The 24402-nt window shown below is 45.0% G+C and overlaps 1 protein-coding gene across 5 annotated transcripts in view; it reads right to left on the bottom strand.

Annotated features, from left to right (window-relative positions):
* Positions 1–24402, bottom strand: part of arap3 (ArfGAP with RhoGAP domain, ankyrin repeat and PH domain 3) — an 806627-nt gene that overhangs the window by 85113 nt on the left and 697112 nt on the right. For all 5 annotated transcript variants that reach the window (XM_072512821.1, XM_072512820.1, XM_072512825.1 and 2 more), the window contains one exon: positions 19839–19874. In XM_072512821.1, coding sequence (XP_072368922.1) covers positions 19839–19874 — 36 coding nt within the window. The remainder of the gene's footprint in view (positions 1–19838; positions 19875–24402) is intronic.

Here is a 24402-nt window from a genome sequence, read left to right as displayed (position 1 = left end):
GTACATGTGAAGACTAACACGGTACACGTGAAGACTAACACAGTACATGTGAAGACTATCACAGTTACAGGTGAAGACTAACACGGTACATTTGGTTGATGCCACCAAAAGGCATCATGAGGTGAAGAAATTGGAGATTAGGATGAAAAATAATTGCTGTGAGCGTGCTACCTGAATACACTTTGTAGTTGATCGAGTGAATGGTTGGGAGCAGCTTTCATGGCAGCAAAGTGAATAAGCAGAGAGGACAGACAATAATGAGGAATTTTGCACAGAGGGTTGTTGTGATCTAGAATGAATTACCTGAAATGATGGTAGAAGCTGATTTAATAGCAACTTTTGCAAGGGATTTGAACAAATATTTAAACGGTGAAAGTCTGTAGGACTATACAGAAAGAACGGAGCGCATGAATATTAATTGGATTGTTCTCTACAAGCCAACAAGGACCTGATGATCAAATGGCTAATTCTGAGAAATGCAATTTTATTTTCCAATGTAATGTAAAATGTTTTGATTTTGAGGCACTGAATAAAATCCAAACACTTTCTGATGGAAAGCAGGGGTAATGCCAGGACATCACTCAATCTACAACAGCACTGGCAAAGAGCACCCTCATTATGCCTGTTAGACCACACAGATCCTCTCCTCCATAACTGCTCCTAGGCCTGGGCTGATTAGTAAAACCCAATGAACATATATAGCCCATACTAAGGGACAGGCTGCCCTCCATCATTCGCCCTCAACATTTTAACGGAGATAAATGCTGAGCTGTTTGCCTGGAATGCCAGGCAATAATCTCATTCCCAACTACCCCGGGACTCATAATGATAATAGAATAGAATGCAGAACATCGAGTATAAAAACTGGCAAGGCATGCTACAGTTGAATAGAACCTTGGAAAAGCCACACTTGGAATATTGCGCACAATTCTGGTCGCCACACTACCAGAAGGTTAGTTAGGTGCAGCACGGTAGCACAAAGGTTAGCACTGTTGCTTCACAGCTCTAGAGTCCCAGATTTGATTCCTGGCTTGGGTCACTGTCTGTGAGGAGTCTGCATGTTCTCCCCGTGTCTGCCTGGGTTTCCCCCACAATGCAGGAGGAGGCCATTTGGCCCATCGAGTCTGCAGTGACCCGTGCTTTGTGCATGAGCAATGGGAGAGGAGAGGAAACATCCAGAGAGCTTGTCATATGTGGAGTGATTGAGGACTTAGAAGGATGAGGGGGGATCTTATTGAAACTTACAGGGTACTGCGAGGCATGGATAGAGTGGACGTGGAGAGGACGTTTCCACTTGTAGGAAAAACTAGAACCAGAGGGCACAGTCTCAGACTAAAGGAATTATCCTTTAAAACAGAGATTAGGAGGAATTTCTTCAGCCAGAGGATGGTGAATCTGTGGAGCTACTTGCCACAGAAGGCTGTGGAGGCCAAATCACTTTAAGACAGAAATAGATAGATTCTTGATTAATAAGGGAATGAGAGATTATGGGAGGAGGCAGGAGAATGGGGATGAGAAACACGTCAGCCAGGATTGACTGGTGGAGCCTAATTCTGCCTGATTCTACTCCGATGTGTCATGGTTTTATGGCGGCCACATCCGGGGGGAAGCACAGACAGAGAGAGCTTTAAACTTGGGAGTTTGAAGCAGAGTGGGAATTTGGTGCAGAGCGGGGACAGAAGCTCTTTGCTTTTTCTCCTTGCTTTGTAACTTTTAAATCTTCAGAGAGTGACCTTGCCCTGATACAGCTGAGGATCCAAGGGAGGGAGCTGATTGGTCAGTTGTGGGCAAGGTTGGTAAGTCTTTTCAATTTTTATCACTTATAGTTTAAAAATACATTTTGTGGTTTATAATCAGTAAGGGCTCTAATTGGTAGTAACAGCGGAGCAGAGCTGAGCAGAGCGGAGGAAATTCGGACAGCAGCCTGGGAAGGTCAGTGGTTTCACTGATTTCACCGATTTCACCAATTTCACTGATTTCAGTGATTCACTGGCTGAGTTTTCTGACTGGGGGAAATATACTGAAAAGTGAAATCACAGGAAGGCTGTGGTTTGATTTGCTAATGGGGAGCAGTGCTAGATTTAAAAATCCATTTAAATTGCTGCTTAGAAATTGCTTTCAGACTGGTGTAATCAGGAGAAATATAAAAACGCTATTCAAAAATTGATTCAAAACCAAATTAAAAATTAATTAAATAAAATAGAGATGGAGGGTCAGGTGATGTGTTGTTCCTGCGTGACGTGGGAGCTGGTGGATCCCGTTGTGGTTCCCAGTTAACAAGTCTGTAGTCAGTGTTGGTTGCTTGAGAAACTCCGACTCAGGGTTAATGAGCTGGATTCTGAGCATCAGACACTGCGACACATCAAAGAGGGGGAGAGGTACCTGGACACTGTGTTCCAGGAGGCAGTCACACCCCTTAGACTAAATACCTTGAATTCGGCCAGTGGTCAGGCACAGGAGGGTGTGGCTGTGAGTGAGGCAGGGAGAGGGATCCAGCAGGTAAGGTTGTAGGAGCCTCAGCCCTCATCCCTGTTCAACAGGTTTGAGATTCTTGCTCCCTGTGAAGACAGGAACGGGGACTGCAGGGAGGATGAGCAAACTGACCACAGCACCGTGGTACAGGGAGCCATTCAAGTTGGGGGAGAGAAAAGAAATGTAGTCGTAATTGGGACAGTATAGTTAGGGGCATTGCCACTATTCCCTGTGACCAGGATTGAGAATCCCGAAGGTTGGGTTACCTGCCTGGTGCTCGGGTTCGGGATATCTCATCTGGGCTGCAGAAGAACTTGGTGTGGGAGGGTCCATGTTGGTACCAACGACATCGGTAGAACAGGAACAGAACATAAGAACATAAGAAGTAGGAGCAGGAGTAGGCCATCTGGCCACTCGAGCCTGCTCCGCCATTCAATGAGATCATGGCTGATCTTTTTTTAGACTCAGCTCCACTTTCCGGCCCGAACACCATAACCCTTTTAATCCCTTTATTCTTCAAAAAACTATCTATCTTTATCTTAAACACATTTAATGAAGGAGCCTCAACTGCTTCACTGGGCAAGGAATTCCATAGATTCACAACCCTTTGGGTGAAGAGGTTCCTCCTAAACTCAGTCCTAAATCTACTTCCCCTTATTTTGAGGCTATGCCCCCTAGTTCTGCTTTCACCCGCCAGTGGAAATAACCTGCCCGCATCTATCCTATCTATTCCCTTCATAATTTTATACGTTTCTATAAGATCCCCCCCCCCGCAACCTTCTAAATTCCAACAAATACAGTCCCAGTCTACTCAACCTCTCCTCGTAATCCAACCCCTTCAGCTCTGGGATTAACCTAGTGAATCTCCTCTGCACACCCTCCAGCGCCAGTACGTCTGTTCTCAGGTAAGGAGAGCAAAACTGAACACAATACTCCAGGTGTGGCCTCACTAACACCTCATACAATTGCAGCATAACCTCCCTGTCTTAAACTCCATCCCTCTAGCAATGAAGGACAAAATTCCATTTGCCTTCTTAATCACCTGTTGCACCTGTAAACCAACTTTTTGCGACTCATGCACTAGCACACCCAGGTCTCTCTGCACAGCGGCATGTTTTAATATTTTATCATTTAAAAATAATAATCCCGTTTGCTATTATTACTACCAAACTGGATAACCTCACATTTGTCAACATTGTATTACAGGTGCCAGACCCTAGCCCATTCACTTAACCTATCCAAATCCCTCTGCAGACTTCTGGTATAGAACATAGAACATAGAACAATACAGCGCAGTACAGGCCCTTCGGCCCACGATGTTGCACCGAAACAAAAGCCATCTAACCTACACTATGCCATTATCATCCATATTATCCTCTGCACGTTTTGCTTTACCACTCATCTTAGTGTCATCTGCAAACGTGGACACATTGCACTTAGTCCCCAACTCCAAATCATCTATGTAAATTGTGAACAATTGTGGGCCCAACACTGATCCCTGAGGGACACCACTAGCTACTGATTGTCAATCAGAGAAACAACCATTAATCCCCACTCTTTGCTTTCTATTAATTAACCAATCCTCTATCCATGCTACTACTTTCCCCTTAATGCCATACATCTTTATCTTATGCAGCAATCTTTTGTGTGGCACCTTGTCAAAAGCTTTCTGGAAATCCAGATATACCACATCCATTGGCTCCCCATTATCTACCGCACTGGTAATGCCCTCAAGAAATTCCACTAAATTAGTTAGGCACGACCTGCCCTTTATGAACCCATGCTGCGTCTGCCCAATGGGACAATTTCCATCCAGATGCCTCGCTATTTCTTCCTTGATGATAGATTCCAGCATCTTCCCTACTACCGAAATTAAGCTCACTGGCCTATAATTACCCGCTTTCTGCCTACCTCTTTTTTAAACAGTGGTGTCATGTTTGCTAACAGAGGTTCTGCTCAGGGAGTATGAACAGCTAGGAGCTAAATTGAAAAGCGAAACCAAAAGGTCATAATCTCTGGATTACTATCTGAGCCACACGCTAATTGGCACGGGGTCAATAAGATTACGGAGGTAACTGCGCGGCTCAAAGATTGGTGTGGGAGGAATGGGTTTGAATTCATGGGACACCAGTATTGGGGAAGAGGGAACCTGTTCCGATGGGACGGTCTTCACCTGAATCATGCTGGGACCAGAGTCCTGGCGAATCGTATAATGAGGGCTGTAGATAGAGGGGGGGGGGGGAATGGGGGAGAGGAGAGTTCAGTTGTATGGAGAATTAGAAAATCAAATTTAAAGGAGAAGGTAGAAGTGCAGGTTAACGAGGAGGACTTTAAACTAGTTAAAGGGGCCGAGGGCTCAGGAGAGGTTAGTAAAGTTTCAAGACCACCTAATAGAACAGAGTATAGAAAGTGACAGGAATCTAACCTCAGGCAGAGCAAAAAAAAGGGATAAATAATAATAATCTTTATTAGTGTCACAAGTCGGCTTACATTAACACTGCAATGAAGTTACTGTGAAAAGCCCCTAGTCGCCACACTCCGCCAATTGTTCGGGTACACTGGGGGAGAATTCGGAATGTCCAAATCACTTAACAAGCACGTCTTTCGAGACTTGAAGGAGGAAACCGGAGTACCCGGAGGAAACCCACGCAGACACGGGGAGAATGTGCAGACTCCGTACAGACAGTGACCCAAGCCGGGAATCGAACCTGGGACCCTGGCGCTGTGAAGCAACAGTGCTAACCACTGTGCTATCATGCCGCCATATAGGAAGGGGGAGTTCAATGCAGGATTGAGGGTGTTGTACCTAAATGTGCGCAGTATACGGAACATGCTAAATGAGCTTGTTGCGCACATTGAAATTGGCCGGCACGATGTTGTGGGCATCACAGAGACGTGGCTGCAAGGGGATCAGGGCTGGGATCTAAATATCCAAGGATATGCGTCCTATCGAAAGGACAGGCAGATGGGCAAAGGGGTAGGGTTGCATTGTTAACGGGGATAAAGGGGTCTTTTTCAGGGTGGCAGCTCGTGATGAGTGATGTGCCTCAGGGGTCTGTGCTGGGACCACAACTTTACACAATATACATTAATGATTTGGAAGAAGAAACTGAGGGCACTGTTGCGAAGTTTGCAGATGATACAAAGATATGTAGTGGGGCAGGTAGTGTTGAGGAAGCAAGGGGGCTGCAGAAGGACTTGGACAGGCTAGGAGAGGGATGGGAGGTGAGTAGTGAGTTTAAAAAGCCTTGCCTGGTCCCGTGTCTGTTCTTCTTTTCTGTTTTATTTGTTTTTATATAAGGCGGGAACCGGAAGTTCGACCTCTGGCAAGTCCCCCCCCCCCCCCAACCAATAAATTCTGGTGGAGAGGAAACCCGAGACACTACACGTGTAGTGTCTCCCACCCGCCCTCCTCCTCTAACCTAATAATAAGACCCATTGGTGTAAGGTAAGTGTCATATTATATTATTATATTATTAGCATTGTGCAGGTCAAGGATCGGAGGTGGAGGAGCAGTCTTTGTCAGCGAGAGAACCTGAGAACATCTCAGACACTCAGAAGGTAAGAAGGTAAGTAAGTGATTTTTACTTTTATACCTTTTTTCAAATTGTGTGTGTCGGGGGGAAACTGAAGTGACATCACAGAAAAGCTGTGACCTGAGTGGCTGGTTGGGATTCTAACCTAAATTTAAAAAAAATTTGAGTATTTGGGAACTAATTAAACATAATAACTTAATTATAATTTAGAGGATATCTAAGCCAGAGATCGGAGAGTATTATAGTTAGCTATCGCATTTCTATTAGAAATCTAGTGCTAGGAAACAGATAGTTGACAGTAACTTTGCAATTTAAAAAAAGTATTTATAAAAAAAAAAAGACAAATTTTAATTTTAATTAATTGACGCAATGTCAGTTAGAGGGGTGCTGTGCTCTGACTGTGAGATGTGGCAGGTCCGGGAGGCTTCCAGCGTCCCGGATGGCTTCAGCTGCAGAAAGTGCACCCAACTGCAGCTCCTCACAGACCGCATGGTTCGGTTGGAGCAGCAATTGGATGCACTTAGGAGCATGCAGGTGGCGGAAAGTGTCATAGATCGCAGTTATGTAAATGTGGTCACACCCAAGGTGCAGGCAGAGAAATGGGTGACCACCAGAAAGGGCAGGCAGTCAGTGCAGGAATCCCCTGTGGTTGTCCCCCTCTCGAACAGATATACCCCTTTGGATACTGTCGGGGGGGATAGCCTATCAGGGGAAAACAGCAGCAGCCAGAGCAGTGGCAACACGGCTGGCTCTGATGTTCAGAAGGGAGGGTCAAAGCGCAGAAGAGTAATAGTAATAGGGGACTCTATAGTCAGGGGCACAGATAGGCGCTTCTGTGGACGTGAAAGAGACTCCAGGATGGTATGTTGCCTCCCTGGTGCCAGGGTCCAGGATGTCTCCGAACGGGTAGAGGGAATCCTGAAGGGGGAGGGCAAACAGGCAGAGGTCGTTGTACATATTGGTACTAACGACATAGGCAGGAAGGGGCATGAGGTCCTGCAGCAGGAGTTCAGGGAGCTAGGCAGAAAGTTAAAAGACAGGACCTCGAGGGTTGTGATCTCGGGATTACTCTCTGTGCCACGTGCCAGTGAGGCAAGAAATAGGAAGATAGAGCAGACAAACACGTGGCTAAACAGCTGGTGTAGGAGGGAGGGTTTCCGTTATCTGGACCACTGGGAGCTCTTCCGGGGCAGGTGTGACCTGTATAAGATGGACGGGTTGCATCTAAACCGGAGAGGCATAAATATCCTGGCCGCGAGGTTTGCTAGTGTCACATGGGAGGGTTTAAACTAGTATGGCAGGGGGGTGGGCGCGGGAGCAATAGGTCAGAAGGTGAGAGCATTGAGGGAGAACTAGGGAATAGGGACAGTGTGGCTCTGAGGCAGAGCAGACGGGGAGAAGTTGCTGAACACAGCGGGTCTGGTGGCCTGAAGTGCATATGTTTTAATGCAAGGAACATTACGGGTAAGGCAGATGAACTTAGAGCTTGGATTACTACTTGGAACTATGATGTTGTTGCCATTACAGAGACCTGGTTGAGGGAAGGGCAGGATTGGCAGCTAAACGTTCCAGGATTTAGATGTTTCAGGCGGGATAGAGGGGGATGTAAAAGGGGAGGCGGAGTTGCGCTACTGGTTCGGGAGAACATCACAGCTGTACTGCGAGAGGACACCTCAGAGGGCAGTGAGGCTATATGGGTAGAGATCAGGAATAAGAAGGGTGCGGTCACAATGTTGGGGGTATACTACAGGCCTCCCAACAGCCAGCGGGAGATAGAGGAGCAGATAGGTAGACAGATTTTGGAAAAGAGTAAAAACAACAGGGTTGTGGTGATGGGAGACTTCAACTTCCCCAATATTGACTGGGACTCACTTAGTGCCAGGGGCTTAGACGGGGCGGAGTTTGTAAGGAGCATCCAGGAGGGCTTCTTAAAACAATATGTAAACAGTCCAACTAGGGAAGGGGCGGTACTGGACCTGGTATTGGGGAATGAGCCCGGCCAGGTGGTAGATGTTTCAGTAGGGGAACATTTTGGTAACAGTGACCACAATTCAGTAAGTTTTAAAGTACTGGTGGACAAGGATAAGAGTGGTCCGAGGATGAATGTGCTAAATTGGGGGAAGGCTAATTATAACAATATTAGGCGGGAACTGAAGAACATAGATTGGGGGCGGATGTTTGAGGGCAAATCAACATCTGACATGTGGGAGGCTTTCAAGTGTCAGTTGAAAGGAATACAGGACAGGCATGTTCCTGTGAGGAAGAAAGATAAATACGGCAATTTTCGGGAACCTTGGATGACGAGTGATATTGTAGGCCTCGTCAAAAAGAAAAAGGAGGCATTTGTCAGGGCTAAAAGGCTGGGAACAGACGAAGCCTGTGTGGCATATAAGGAAAGTAGGAAGGAACTTAAGCAAGGAGTCAGGAGGGCTAGAAGGGGTCATGAAAAGTCATTGGCAAATAGGGTTAAGGAAAATCCCAAGGCTTTTTACACGTACATAAAAAGCAAGAGGGTAGCCAGGGAAAGGGTTGGCCCACTGAAGGATAGGCAAGGGAATCTATGTGTGGAGCCAGAGGAAATGGGCGAGGTACTAAATGAATACTTTGCATCAGTATTCACCAAAGAGAAGGAATTGGTAGATGTTGAGTCTGGAGAAGGGGGTGTAGATAGCCTGGGTCACATTGTGATCCAAAAAGACGAGGTGTTGGGTGTCTTAAAAAATATTAAGGTAGATAAGTCCCCAGGGCCTGATGGGATCTACCCCAGAATACTGAAGGAGGCTGGAGAGGAAATTGCTGAGGCCTTGACAGAAATCTTTGGATCCTCGCTGTCTTCAGGGGATGTCCCGGAGGACTGGAGAATAGCCAATGTTGTTCCTCTGTTTAAGAAGGGTAGCAAGGATAATCCCGGGAACTACAGGCCGGTGAGCCTTACTTCAGTGGTAGGGAAATTACTGGAGAGAATTCTTCGAGACAGGATCTACTCCCATTTGGAAGCAAATGGACGTATTAGTGAGAGGCAGCACGGTTTTGTGAAGGGGAGGTCGTGTCTCACTAACTTGATAGAGTTTTTCGAGGAGGTCACTAAGATGATTGATGCAGGTAGGGCAGTAGATGTTGTCTATATGGACTTCAGTAAGGCCTTTGACAAGGTCCCTCATGGTAGACTAGTACAAAAGGTGAAGTCACACGGGATCAGGGGTGAACTGGCAAGGTGGATACAGAACTGGCTAGGCCATAGAAGGCAGAGGGTAGCAATGGAGGGATGCTTTTCTAATTGGAGGGCTGTGATCAGTGGTGTTCCACAGGGATCAGTGTTGGGACCTTTGCTGTTTGTAGTATATATAAATGATTTGGAGGAAAATGTAACTGGTCTGATTAGTAAGTTTGCAGACGACACAAAGGTTGGTGGAATTGCGGATAGCGATGAGGACTGTCAGAGGATACAGCAGGATTTAGATTGTCTGGAGACTTGGGCGGAGAGATGGCAGATGGAGTTTAATCCGGACAAATGTGAGGTAATGCATTTTGGAAGGGCTAATGCAGGTAGGGAATATACAGTGAATGGTAGAACCCTCAAGAGTATTGAAAGTCAAAGAGATCTAGGAGTACAGGTCCACAGGTCATTGAAAGGGGCAACACAGGTGGAGAAGGTAGTCAAGAAGGCATACGGCATGCTTGCCTTCATTGGCCGGGGCATTGAGTATAAGAATTGGCAAGTCATGTTGCAGCTGTATAGAACCTTAGTTAGGCCACACTTGGAGTATAGTGTTCAATTCTGGTCGCCACACTACCAGAAGGATGTGGAGGCTTTAGAGAGGGTGCAGAAGAGATTTACCAGAATGTTGCCTGGTATGGAGGGCATAAGCTATGAGGAGCGATTGAATAAACTCGGTTTGTTCTCACTGGAACGAAGGAGGTTGAGGGGCGACCTGATAGAGGTATACAAAATTATGAGGGGCATAGACAGAGTGGATAGTCAGAGGCTTTTCCCCAGGGTAGAGGGGTCAATTACTAGGGGGCATAGGTTTAAGGTGAGAGGGGCAAGGTTTAGAGTAGATGTACGAGGCAAGTTTTTTACGCAGAGGGTAGTGGGTGCCTGGAACTCACTACCGGAGGAGGTAGTGGAAGCAGGGACGATAGGGACATTTAAGGGGCATCTTGACAAATATATGAATAGGATGGGAATAGAAGGATACGGACCCAGGAAGTGTAGAAGATTGTAGTTTAGTCGGGCAGTATGGTCGGCACGGGCTTGGAGGGCCGAAGGGCCTGTTCCTGTGCTGTACATTTCTTTGTTCTTTGTTCTTTGTTCTTTGAGAGTGGGCAAAGAAGTGGCAGATGGAATATCATGTGGAAAAGTGTGAGGCTATGCACTTTGGTAAGAAGAATAGAGGATTTTCTAAATGGGGAAATGCTTAGGAAATCAGGAGCACAAAGGAACTTGTTAGGGTTAGGGCTAGGTTTAGGGTTAGGGCTAGGGTTAGGGGTTTGTAAAAAGTGTCAAATAATTCGGGTTCGGGTTAGGGGTTTGTAAAAAGTGTCAAATAATTCGGGTTCGGGTTAGGGGTTTGTAAAAAGTGTCAAAAAATTAGGGTTAGGGTTAGCGCTCGGGTCAGGGTTAGGGTTAGGGTTAGGACTGGGGTTAGGGTTAGGGTTAGGGGTTTGTAAAAAGTGTCAAAAAATTAGGGTTAGTGTTAGGGTTAGGGATAGGGTTAGGGTTAGGGTTGGGGGTTTGTAAAAAGTGTCAAATTAGGGTTAGGGTCAGGGTTAGGGTTAGGGTTAGGTTTAGGGTTAAGGGTTAGGGTTAGGGTTAGGATTAGGATTAGGGTTAGGGTTAGGTGTTTGTAAAAAGTGTCAAAAAATTCGGGTTAGGGTTAAGGTTAGGGTTAGGGTTAGAGTCAGGTCTAGGGTTCGGGTTGGGGGTTTGTAAAAAGTGTCAAAAAATTCGGTTAGGGTTAGGGCTCGGGTTAGGGTTAGGGCTAGGTTTAGGGTTAGGGCTAGGGTTAGGGGTTTGTAAAAAGTGTCAAATAATTCGGGTTCGGGTTAGGGGTTTGTAAAAAGTGTCAAGAAATTAGGGTTAGGGTTAGCGCTCGGGTCAGGGTTAGGGTTAGGGTTAGGACTAGGGTTAGGGTTAGGGTTAGGGGTTCGTAAAAAGTGTCAAAAAATTAGGGTTAGGGTTAGGGCTAGTGTTCGGGTTAGGGGTTTGTAAAGAGTGTCAAAAAATTCACGTTAGGGTTAGGGCTCGGGTTAGGGTTAGGGCTAGGTTTAGGGTTAGGGCTAGGGTTAGGGGTTTGTAAAAAGTGTCAAAAAATTCGGTTGGAGTTTGTAAAAAGTGTCAAAAAATTCTCGCGGCGTTTGACGAGAGAGAGCTGTCTTGCTGCTGCTAGGCGACGAGCCCATAGGCTCGCAACATCTGCACACGTAGTGAGCGCCACAAAATATTTGCACATTTTAGGAGGCAATAAGTAGCTTAAAATTGCATCCTTTAATCTAATTTTTAGGGTTAGGGTTAGGGGTTTGTAAAACGTGTCAAAAAATTAGTGTTAGGGGTTTGTAAAAAGTGTCAAAAAATTAGGGTTAGGGTTAGGGGTTTGTAAAGAGTGTCAAAAAATTAGGGTTAGGGTTAAGGTTATGGTTAGGGTTAGGGTTAGGGTTAAGGGTTAGGGTTAGGGTTAAGGGTTATAGTCAGGGTTAAGGGTTAGGGGTTAGCAAAAAGTGTCAAAATTATGGTTAGGGCTAGGAATTTGTAAAATGTGTCAAAGAATTAGTGTTAGGGTTAGGGCTCGGGTTAAGGTTAGGGTTAGGGTTAGGGTTAGGGCTAGGGTATTGGTTAGGGTTAGGGTTAGGGGTTTGTAAATGTGTCAAAAAATTCGGGTTAGGGTTAAGGTTAGGGTTAGGGTTAGAGTCAGGGCTAGGGTTCGGGATAGGGGTTTGTAAAAAGTGTCAAAAAATTCGGGTTAGGGTTAGGGTTCGGGGTTTGTAAAAAGTGTCAAATAATTCGGGTTCGGGTTAGGGGTTTGTAAAAAGTGCAAAAAATTAGGGTTAGGGTTAGCGCTCGGGTCAGGGTTAGGGTTAGGGTTAGGACTAGGGTTAGGGTTAGGGTTAGGGGTTTGTAAAAAGTGTCAAAAAATTAGGGTTAGTGTTCGGGTTAGGGATAGGGTTAGGGTTAGGGTTGGGGGTTTGTAAAAAGTGTCAAATTAGGGTTAGGGTTAGGGTTAGGGTTAAGGGTTAGGGTTAGGGTTAGGGTTAGGGGTCAGGGGTTATGGTTAGGGTTAGGGTTAGGGTTAGGGATTAGGGTTAGGGTTAGGGTTAGGGTTAGGGTTAGGGTTAGGGTTAGGGTTAGGGATTAGGGATTAGGGTTAGGGTTAGGGTTAGGGTTAAGGTTAGGGTTAGGGTTAAGGGTTAGGGTTAGGGTTAAGGGTTATAGTTAGGGTTAAGGGTTAGGGTTAGGGTTAGGGGTTAGCAAAAAGTGTCTAAATTATGGTTAGGGCTAGGAATTTGTAAAATGTGTCAAAAAATTAGTGTTAGGGTTAGGGCTCGGGTTAAGGTTAGGGTTAGGGTTAGGGTTAGGGCTAGGGTTAGGGTTAGGTTTAGGGTTAGGGGTTTGTAAATGTGTCAAAAAATTCGGGTTAGGGTTAAGGTTCGGGTTAGGGTTAGAGTCAGGGCTAGGGTTCGGGATAGGGGTTTGTAAAAAGTGTCAAAAAATTCGGGTTAGGGTTAGGGTTAGGGCTAGTTTTACGGTTAGGGTTCGGGTTAGGGGTTTGTAAAAAGTGTCAAAAAATTAGGGTTAGGGTTAGCGCTCGGGTCAGGGTTAGTTCATGTTAATGTCCTAGTTCATGTTAATGTGCAGGTTTAGTTGGCAGTTAGGAAGGCAAATGCAATGTTAGCATTCATGGCGAGAGGGATAGAATACAAGAGCTGGGATGTACTTCTTTTTAAAAATAAATTTAGAGTACCCAATTAATTTTTTTCCAATTAAGGGGCAATTTAGCGTAGCTAATCCACCTACCCTGCACATCTTTGGGTTGTGGGGGAGAAACACACGCAGACACGGGGAGAATGTGCAAACTCCACACGGACAGTGACCCAGAGCCGGGATCGAACCTGGGACCTCGGCGCCGTGAGGCACAGGGCTAAACCACTGCGCTACCGTGCTGCCCCGCAGGCATGTACTTCCTAGGCTGTGTAAGGCTCTGGTCAGACCCTATTTGGAGTATTGTGAGCAGCCTTGGGCCCCGTATCTAAGGAAGGATAAGCTGGCCTAGGAAAGGGTCCAGAGGAGGTTCACAAGAATGATCCCTAGAAAGAAGCATCTGAAGGCCAAGTCACTAAGTGTCTTTAAGACAGAGATAGAACATAGAACATAGAAAATACAGCACAGAACAGGCCCTTCGGCCCACGATGTTGTGCCGAACCTTTGTCCTAGATTAATCATAGGTTATCATTATCATTATTAGATTATCGTAGGGAAGAGGTGTTGGCAATTCTGGACAGGCTGAAAATAGATAAGTCCCCGGGACCTGATGGGATTTATCCTAGGATTCTCTGGGAGGCCAGGGAAGAGATTGCTGGACCTTTAGCTTTGATTTTTATGTCATCATTGGCTACAGGAATAGTGCCAGAGGACTGGAGGACAGCAAATGTGGTCCCTTTGTTCAAAAAGGGGAGCAGAGACAACCCCGGCAACTATAGACCGGTGAGCCTCACGTCTGTAGTGGGTAAAGTCTTGGAGGGGATTATAAGAGACAAGATTTATAATCATCTAGATAGGAATAATATGATCAGGGATAGTCAGCATGGCTTTGTGAAGGGTAGGTCATGCCTCACAAACCTTATTGAGTTCTTTGAGAAGGTGACTGAACAGGTAGACGAGGGTAGAGCAATTGATGTGGTGTATATGGATTTCAGCAAAGCGTTTGATAAGGTTCCCCACGGTAGGCTATTGCAAAAAATACGGAGGCTGGGGATTGAGGGTGATTTAGAGATGTGGATCAGAAATTGGCTAGCTGAAAGAAGACAGAGGGTGGTGGTTGATGGGAAATGTTCAGAATGGAGTACAGTCACAAGTGGAGTACCACAAGGATCTGTTCTGGGGCCGTTGCTGTTTGTCATTTTTATCAATGACCTAGAGGAAGGCCCAGAAGGGTGGGTGAGTAAATTTGCAGACGACACTAAAGTCGGTGGTGTTGTCGATAGTGTGGAAGGATGTAGCAGGTTACAGAGGGATATAGATAAGCTGCAGAGCTGGGCTGAGAGGTGGCAAATGGAGTTTAATGTAGAGAAGTGTGAGGTGATTCACTTTGGAAGGAATAACAGGAATGCGGAATATTTGGCTAATGGTAAAGTTCTTGAAAGTGTGGATGAGCAGAGGGATCTAGGTGTCCATGTACATAGATCCCTGAAAGTTGCCACCCAGGTTGATAGGGTTGTGAAGAAGGCCTATGGAGTGTTGGCCTTTATTGGTAGAGGGATTGAGTTCCGGAGTCGGGAGGTCATGTTGCAGCTGTACAGAACTCTGGTACGGCCGCATTTGGAGTATTGCGTACAGTTCTGGTCACCGCATTATAGGAAGGATGTGGAGGCTTTGGAGCGGGTGCAGAGGAGATTTACCAGGATGTTGCCTGGTATGGAGGGAAAATCTTATGAGGAAAGGCTGATGGACTTGAGGTTGTTTTCGTTGGAGAGAAGAAGGTTAAGAGGAGACTTAATAGAGGCATACAAAATGATCAGGGGGTTGGATAGGGTGGACAGTGAGAGCCTTCTCCCGCGGATGGAAATGGCTGGCACGAGGGGACATAACTTTAAACTGAGGGGTAATAGATATAGGACAGAGGTCAGAGGTAGGTTCTTTACGCAAAGAGTAGTGAGGCCGTGGAATGCCCTACCTGCTACAGTAGTGAACTCGCCAACATTGAGGGCATTTAAAAGTTTATTGGATAAACATATGGATGATAATGGCATAGTGTAGGTTAGATGGCTTTTGTTTCGGTGCAACATCGTGGGCCGAAGGGCCTGTACTGCGCTGTATTGTTCTATGTTCTATGTTCTATCATTGAATTTACAGTGCAGAAGGAGGCCATTCGGCCCCCTGAGTCTGCACCGGCTCTTGGAAAGAGCACCCTACCCAAACTCAACACCTCCACCCAACACCAAGGGCAATTTTGGACACGAAGGGCAATTTATCATGGCCAATCCACCTACCCTGCACATCTTTGGACTGTGGGAGGAAACCGGAGCACCCGGAGGAAACCCACGCAGACACGGGGAGGACGTGCAGACTCCGCACAGACAGTGACCCAAGCCGGAATCGAACCTGGGACCCTGGAGCTGTGAAGCAATTGTGCTATCCACAATGCTACCGTGCTGCCCTGAAGAACAAATAAATCTACACTATATCATTTTACCGTAATCCATGTACCTATCCAATAGCTGCTTGAAGGTCCCTAATGTTTCCGACTCAACTACTTCCACAGGCAGTGCATTCCATGCCCCCACTACTCTCTGGGTAAAGAACCTACCTCTGATATCCCTCCTATATCTTCCACCTTTCACCTTAAATTTATGTCCCCTTGTAATGGTTTGTTCCACCCGGGGAAAAAGTCTCTGACTGTCTACTCTATCTATTCCCCTGATCATCTTATAAACCTCTATCAAGTCACCCCTCATCCTTCTCCGTTCTAATGAGAAAAGGCCTAGCACCCTCAACCTTTCCTCGTAAGACCTACTCTCCATTCCAGGTAACATCCTGGTAAATCTTCTTTGCACCTTTTCCAAAGCTTCCACATCCTTCCTAAAATGAGGTGACCAGAACTGTACACAGTACTCCAAATGTGGCCTTACCAAAGTTTTGTACAACTGCATCATCACCTCACGGCTCTTAAATTCAATCCCTCTGTTAATGAACGCGAGCACAACATAGGCCTTCTTCACAGCTCTATCCACTTGAGTGGCAACTTTCAAAGATGTATGAACATAGACCCCAAGGTCTCTCTGCTCCTCCACAATGCCAAGAACTCTACCGTTAACCCTGTATTCCGCATTCATATTTGTCCTTCCAAAATGGACAACCTCACACTTTTCAGGGTTAAACTCCATCTGCCACTTCTCAGCCCAGTTCTGCATCCTATCTATGTCTCTTTGCAGCCGACAACAGCCCTCCTTACTATCCACAACTCCACCAATCTTCGTATCATCTGCAAATTTACTGACCCACCCTTCAACTCCCTCATCCAAGTCATTAATACAAGATAGATAGGCTCTTGATTAATCAGGGGATGAGGGAATATGGGGATAAGGCAGGAGAATTGGGATAAGAAACATATCAGCCTGATTGAATGGCGGAGCAGACTTGATGGATCAAATATGGCCTAATTCTGCTCCCTATGCCTTATGGTCTTATGGATCCTCTGGGAGAGAACCCTACCTAGGCCCACGCCCCCACCTGATCCTCGTAACCCCACAACCCAACCTAACCTGCACATCTTTGGAGTGTGGGAGGAAACCGGAGCACCCGGAGGAAACCCACGCAGATACGGGGAGAACGTGCAGACTCCGCATAGACAGTGACCCGAGGCCTAACCACGGTGCCGCCCTGCTGCCATGCATAATGGAAAATGGTGCGAGATTCCCATTACAAACATTCCACTTACTGCATCTAATTAATGTTTCATCAAGCGATGGAAATCTGCCAGTCAAAATCAGATTGGTGTATTGTCAAATATGTGCTCACAATCTTCCAATATCTCCCTTCTCTTCACTTGGGCCAAGTGCTGGCAAGTGGGGTTAGGTGGGCAGTTCAGAGCCTTTCATGGGTCAGTGCAGACTCGCTGGGCCGAAGGGCCTTTTCTGCACTTATGTATTCTGTGATTCGCCTCCAATTCTTGCATCCTGATCATCTCCAATAGTAATCACTCCACCAGTGATGGTTGTATCTTTAGGTTCACCTACCCTAAGTGCTGGAATGTCCTCCCTAACTCTCTTTTGTTTCGTCACCTCTCTCTCCACGGCAATCCTGAAAACCTAACACTTTGATAAAACTTTTGGTCACTTGTCCTAACATTTCCTATTAAGGGGCAATTTAGCGTGGCCAATCAACCTACCCTGCACATCTTTGGGTTGTGGGGGTGAAACCCACGCAGACATGGGGAGACTGTGCAAACTCTACACAGGCAGTGGCCCAGGGCCGGGATCGAACCCGGGTCCTCGGCACCATGAGGCAGCAGTGCTAACCACTGCGCCACCGTGCTTCCCATGTCCTAATATTTCCGTGCACTGCTGATGTTAAATTTAATTTGATAAATCTCCTTTGAAGTTATTTTACCCATTTTACTACATTAAGGACATTATATAAACACAATCTGTTGTTGTTGTATTGCTACATTTGCAGAGACCATTTTCTTACATGATATGGTCACTTTGAGGTCAGAGAGCTAGACGGTGAAGAGATTTGATGAATATTGATAATTCTTTATCAGGTACAATAAGGTACAAATTCCTTTCACCATATCTAACTTGAATAACTCAATGAATTCTCTTGATGGCTGGATCTGCCAGGTGATAATCTGTGCTTAATGAAGTCCAAACGTGCAAGGCTGATGAAAGCAGGTTCAAAGTGTCTGGGATGCAGTGCACTTCAGTGTACCTCAGTGTAACCTCAGAGTAACCTCAGTGTACCTTAGTGTACCTCAGTGTAAGATAAGAACTAGGAGCAGGAGTAGGCCATCTGGCCCCTCGAGCCTGCTCCACCATTCAATGAGATCATGGCTGATCTTTTGTGGACTCAGCTCCACTTTCCGGCCCGAACACCATAACCCTTAATCCCTTTATTCTTCAAAAAACTATCTATCTTTATCTTGAAAACATTTAATGAAGGAGCCGCAACTGCTTCACTGGGCAGAGAATTCCATAGATTCACAACCCTTTGGGTGAAGAAGTTCCTCCGAAACTCAGTCCTAAATCTACTTCCCCTTATTTTGAGGCTATGCCCCCTAGTTCTGCTTTCACCCGCCAGTGGGAACAACTTGCCCGCATCTATCCTATCTATTCCCTTCATAATCTTATATGTTTCTATAAGATCCACCCTCATCCTTCTAAATTCCAATGAGTACAGTCCCAGTCTACTCAACCTCTCCTCATAATCCAACCCCCTCAACTCTGGGATTAACCTAATGAATCTCCTCTGCACACCCTCCAGCACCAGTACGTCCTTTCTCAGGTAAGGAGACCAAAACTGAACACAATACTCCAGGTGTGGCCTCACTAACACCTTATACAATTGCAGCATAACCTCCCTAGTCTCAAACTCCATCACTCTAGCAATGAAGGACAAAATTCCATTCGCCTTCTTAATCACCTGTTGCACCTGTAAACCAACTTTTTGTGACTCATGCACTTGAACACCCAGGTCTCTCTGCACAGCAGCATGTTTTAATATTTTATCATTTAAATAATCATCCCTTTTGCTGTTATTCCTACCAAAATGGATAACCTCACATTTGTCAACATTGTATTCCATCTGCCAGACCCTAGCCCATTCACTTAATCTATCCAAATCCCTCTGCAGACTTCCGGTATCCTCTGCACTTTTTGCTTTACCACTCATCTTAGTGTCGTCTGCAAACTTGGACACATTGCCCTAGGTCCCCAACTCCAAATCATCTATGTAAATTGTGAACAATTGTGGACCCAACACTGGTCCCTGAGGGAAACCACTAGCTACTGATTGCCAACCAGAGAAACACCCATTAATCCCCACTCTTTGCTTTCTATTAATTAACCAATCCTCTATCCATGCTACTACTTTCCCCTTAATGCCATGCATCTTTATCCTATGCAGCAACCTTTAGTGTAGGACCTTGTCAAAAGCTTTCTGGAAATCGAGATATACCACATCCATTGGCTCCCCGTTATCTACCGCACTGGTAATGTCCTCAAAAAATTCCACTAAATTAGTTAGGCACGACCTGCCCTTTATGAACCCATGCTGCGTCTGTCCAATGGGACAATATCCATCCAGATGCCTCGCTATTTCTTCCATGATGATAGATTCCAGCATCTTCCCTACTAACGAAGTTAAGCGAACTGGCCTATAATTACCCGCTTTCTGCCAACCTCCTTTTTTAAACAGTGGTGTCACGTTTGCTAATTTCCAATCCGCCGGGACCACCCCAGATTCCAGTGAATTTTGGAAAAATTATCAGTAGTGCATTTGCAATTTCTCTAGCCATCTCTATTAGCACTCTGGGATGCATTCAATCAGGGCCAGGAGACTTGTCTACCTTTAGCCCCATTAGCTTGCCCATCACTACCTCCTTAGTAATAACAATCGTCTCAAGGTCCTCACCTGTCATAGCCTCATTTGCATCAGTCACTGGCATGTTATTTGTGTCTTCCACTGTGAAAACCGACCCAAAAAACCTGTTCAGTTCCTCAGCCATTTTCTCATCTCCCATTATTAAATCTCCTTTCACATCCTCTAAAGGACCGATATTTATCTTAGCCACTCTTTTTTGTTTTATGTATTTGTAGAAACTTTTACTGTCTGTTTTTATATTCTGAGCAAGTTTACTCTCATAATCTATCTTACTCTTCTTTATAACTTTTTAGTAGCTTTCTGTTGCCCCCTAAAGATTTCCCAGTCCTCTAGTCTCCCACTAATCTTTGCCATTTTGTACGCTCAGTGCAACCTCAGTGTACCTCAGAGTAATCTCAGTGTAACCTCAGTGTACCTCAGTGTAACCTCAGTGTTCCCTCAGTGGAGACTCACACTGCGGGCTCTGAAATAACAAAATATGGCAGAGAGAGAAGAGGTAAAATTTGCTTACTTACCACTGCTGTTTATCTGAGAATATCGTAAATCCACATCTACACAGGAGAGAAAAATTATCCATTAGTGCACAGAATAAAAAATTTTCAATACAAAAACCCCCCCAATATTTTTGCAGAGATGCTGAGTAAGTATCAGAACTCAACAAGCAAACCCTTCCTTTAAATATGTCTTTGTCAACGTGAAAGGAGTGTTGACATTTCCAGAATGGCCAGAGGGGTGAGCTTTATTTTACAAGTTGGCTGTCCAATGTTGTAATATGCCTTTAAGGGATATCAGATGACATCACTAGAAGGGAGATAGAGGTATAGTCTTAGTTTCACTTTTGCTTTGAGCAGAGCACATGCACAGCTTTGGCGTCTTCAAGCTTTATATCAATGTGTAACTGTTCCCATGTGCCTAATCTTAATAAATGAATCCTCAACGTGTTTACCCCAACCCCATATAAACGATTAATGCCTTGTGTTTTTGCCAAGGTACTTTTTCATTATAATAACACAACTTCCCATTGCACCGCCCGGTACATGAGAACATAAGAACATAAGAACTAGGAGCAGGAGTAGGCCATCTGGCCCCTCAAGCCTGCTCCTCCATTCAATGAGATCATGGCTGATCTTTTGTGGACTCAGCTCCACTTTCCGGCCCGAACACCATAACCCATAATCCCTATATTCTTCAAAAAACTATCTATCTTTATCTTAAAAACATTTAATGAAGGAGCCTCTACTGCTTCACTGGGCAAGGAATTCCATCAATTCACAACCCTTTGGGTGAAGAAGTTCCTCCGAAACTCAGTCCTAAATCTACTTCCCCTTATTTTGAGGCTATGGCCCCTAGTTCTGGCTTCACCCGCCAGTGGAAACAACCTTCTCGCATATAACCTATCTATTCCCTTCATAATTTTATACGTTTCTATAAGATCCCCCCCGCATCCTTCTAAATTCCAATGAGTACAGTCCCAGTCTACTCAACGTCTCCTCATAATCCAACCCCCTCAACTCTGGGGTTAACCTAGTGAATCTCCTCTGCACACCCTCCAGCACCAGTACGTCCTTTCTCAGGTAAGGAGACCAAAACTGAACACAATACTCCAGGTGTGGCCTCACTAACACCTTATACAATTGCAGCAGAACCTCCCTAGTCTTAAACTCCCTCCCTCTAGCAATGAAGGACAAAACTCCCTTTGCCTTCTTAAACACCTGTTGCACTTGTAAACCAACTTTTTGCGACTCATGCACTAGCACACCCAGGTCTCCCTGCACAGCGGCATGTTTTAATATTTTATCATCTAAACAATAATACTTTTGCTGTTATTCCTACCAATATGGATAATCTCACATTTGTCAACATTGTATTCCATCTGCCAGACCCTAGCCCATTCATTTAACATATCCAAATCCCTCTGCACACTTCTGATATCCTCTGTACTTTTTGCTTTACCACTCATCTCAGTGTCATCAGCAAACCTGGACACATTGCACTTGTCCCCAAATCATCCAAATAATCTATGTAAATTGTGAACAATTGTGGGCCCAACACTGATCCCTGAGGGACACCACCAGCTACTGATTGCCAACCAGAGAAACACTTATTAATCCCCACTCTTTGCTTTCTATTAATTAACCAATCCTCTATCCATGCTACTACTTTACCCTACATGCCATGCATTTTAATCTTATGCAGCAACCTTTAGTGTGGCACCTTGTCAAAAGCTTTCTGGAAATCCAGATATACCACATCCATTGGCTCCCTGTTATCTACCGCACTGGTAATGTCCTCAAATAATTCCACTAAATTAGTTAGGCACAACCTGCCCTTTATGAACCCATGCTGCGTCTGCCCAATGGGACAATTTCCATCCAGATGCCTCGCTATTTCTTCCTTGATGATAGTTTCCAGAATCTTCCCTACTACCGAAGTTAAGCGAACTGGCCTATAATTACCCGCTTTCTGCCTACCTCCCTTTTTAAACAGTGGTGTCATGTTTGCTAATTTCCAATCCGCCGGGACCACCCCAGAGTCTAGTGAATTTTGGTAAATTATCACTAGTGCATTTGCAATTTCCCTAGCCACCTCTTTTAGCACTCTGGGATGCATTCCATCAGGACCAGGAGACTTGTTCACCTTTAGCCCCATCAGCTTGCCCATCACTACCTCCTTAGTGATAACAATCATCTCAAGGTCCTCACCTGTCATAGCCTCATTTCCATCAGTCACTGGCATGTTATTTGTGTCTTCCACTGTGAAGACCGACCAAAAAACCTGTTCAGTTCCTCAGCCATCCTCACCTCCCATTAGTAAATCTCTCTTCTCGTCCTCTAAAGGACCAATATTTACCTTAGCCACTCTTTTTTGTTTTATGTATTTGTAGAAACTTTTACTATCTGTTTTTATATTCTGAGCAAGTTTACTCTCAAAATCTATCTTACTCTTCTTTATAGCTTTTTTAGTAGCTTTCTGTTGCCCCCTAAAGATTTCCCCGTCCTCTAGTCTCCCACTGATCTTTGCTACTTTGTATGCTTTTTCCTTCAATTCGATACTCTCCATTATTTCCTTAGATATCCACGGTCGATTTTCCCTCTTTCTACCGTCCTTCCTTCTTGTTGGTATAAACCTTTGCTGAGCACTGTGAAAAATCGCTTGGAAGGTTCTCCACTGTTCCTCAACTGTTTCACCATAAAGTCTTTGCTCCCAGTCTACCTTAGGTAGCTTTTCTCTCATCCCATTGTAATCTCCTTTGTTTAAGCACAAAACACGAGTGTGTGATTTTACCTTCTCACCCTCCATCTGTATTTTAAATTCCACCATATTGTGATCGCTCCTTCTGAGAGAATCCCGAACTATGAGATCATTAATCAATCCTGTCTCATTACACAGGACCAGATCTAGGACCGCTTGTTCCCTCGTAGGTTCCATTACATACTATTATAGGACATTATCGCGGATACATTCTATAAACTCTTCCTCAAGGCTGCCTTGACTGACCTGGTTAAACCAATCGACATGCAGATTAAAATCCCCATGATAACTGCTGTACCATTTCCACATGCATCTGTTATTTCTTTGTTTATTGCCTGCCCCACCATAACGTTACTATTTGGTGGCCTACAGACTACTCCTATCAGTGAATTTTCCGCCTTACTATTACTGATTTCCACCCAAATCGATTCAACCTTATCCTCCATAGCACCAATATCATCCCTTACTATTGCCCGGATGACATCCTTAAATAACAGAGCTACACCACCTCCCTTACCATCCACTCTGTCCTTCCGAATAGTTTGATACCCTCGGATATTTAACTCCCAGTCGTGACCATCCTTTAACCATGTTTCAGTAATGGCCACTCAATCATAGTCATTCACGATGATTTGCGCCATCAACTCATTTACCTTATTCCGAATACTACGAGCATTCAGGTAAAGTACACTTATGTTGGCTTTTTTACCTCTGTTCTGAATCTTAACACCTCGATCAGTAACCTCTCCTAAGTTATATTTCCTCTTAACTTTTCTCCTAATGTTGTAATATGCCTTTAAGGGATATGAGGAGGGCCGACCAACACAATCGGGCACACAGGTCAGTGCACCTAGTTTGTGGCCTTGCTGAGTTTCTGGCATTACAATGAATAATCTGATAACTGGGGACCTTCAGCTCAAGTGGTGCTGATCTTGCTGCTCAATTGTCTCCAATCTTCCGTTCGGAAATAGATATCGTTTTAAGTCATTTATAATTGTACATCTGTATGTTGAGCATAATCTATTGCTTTTTATTTATGCGGTTATGTGTTCAGAAGTTTAGTTTTAGTTTCACTTTAAATGATGCTTGCATTTTAATAAGGCTTTTACAAAATATAAAAAACCTGGGCTCATGCCTTGCAACCAGGAGCCCACAGAGGCGGCAAAAGCTATTTGAGTTCAGTTGAAACAATATAAACTATAAGTTCAGAGCTTTTCACAGAAGCTGCTTAGATAGGGGCGTGAAGAGAGACTGCAGAGAACAGATTTGAAGCTAAAGGACAGAAAAGTCCTAAAATCAGAGAGAGGGACATAAGGCCGTAACCAGAAGATATTCTAATTAAAGGAAAACCACAGGAATTGGGAAAGAGTCCTGTTGCATGAAGTTAAGAGTGGGGAGCAGAGAGGGGCACCAAGTTATAAAGACAAAGCTGCAGAAAGCAGATATTCTGTGAGCTTGTGAGAAGCCAGAGATCTAAGATGACCAGAAGGTTGGTGACTCCTTGCTATGGGTCTGTGAAGAAGTGGTTGACAATCTGAGAGAGTGTGTGGAAGTCAAAGCTTGACTGCACATGGCAATCCATGGGCGAGCACTACTGGGAGGAGAGGCTACAATCCTGGAGGTAGAATCTTATTGGAATCCTTGGAAGACATCCAGGAGAAAGCATCATTTGGGAGATGGTTCCAAGGCACGTTCTTCTAAAATGGAGATTGGAAACCCTTGTGTGAAAGACAGAGTTCTAGCGTGACCAAATGGGTCACAGTGTGACAAGCGTTTGGGGGGTAATCAAAAGAAAATCCACAGAAGTTGCTTGGGTGACCTCAGTCA

Source organism: Scyliorhinus torazame, chromosome 7, assembly GCF_047496885.1.
Source record: "Scyliorhinus torazame isolate Kashiwa2021f chromosome 7, sScyTor2.1, whole genome shotgun sequence".
Classification (NCBI taxonomy): Eukaryota; Metazoa; Chordata; class Chondrichthyes; order Carcharhiniformes; family Scyliorhinidae; genus Scyliorhinus; species Scyliorhinus torazame.
Note: the sequence above shows the minus strand (reverse complement) of the source record. Positions and strands in the feature narration are given on the sequence as shown.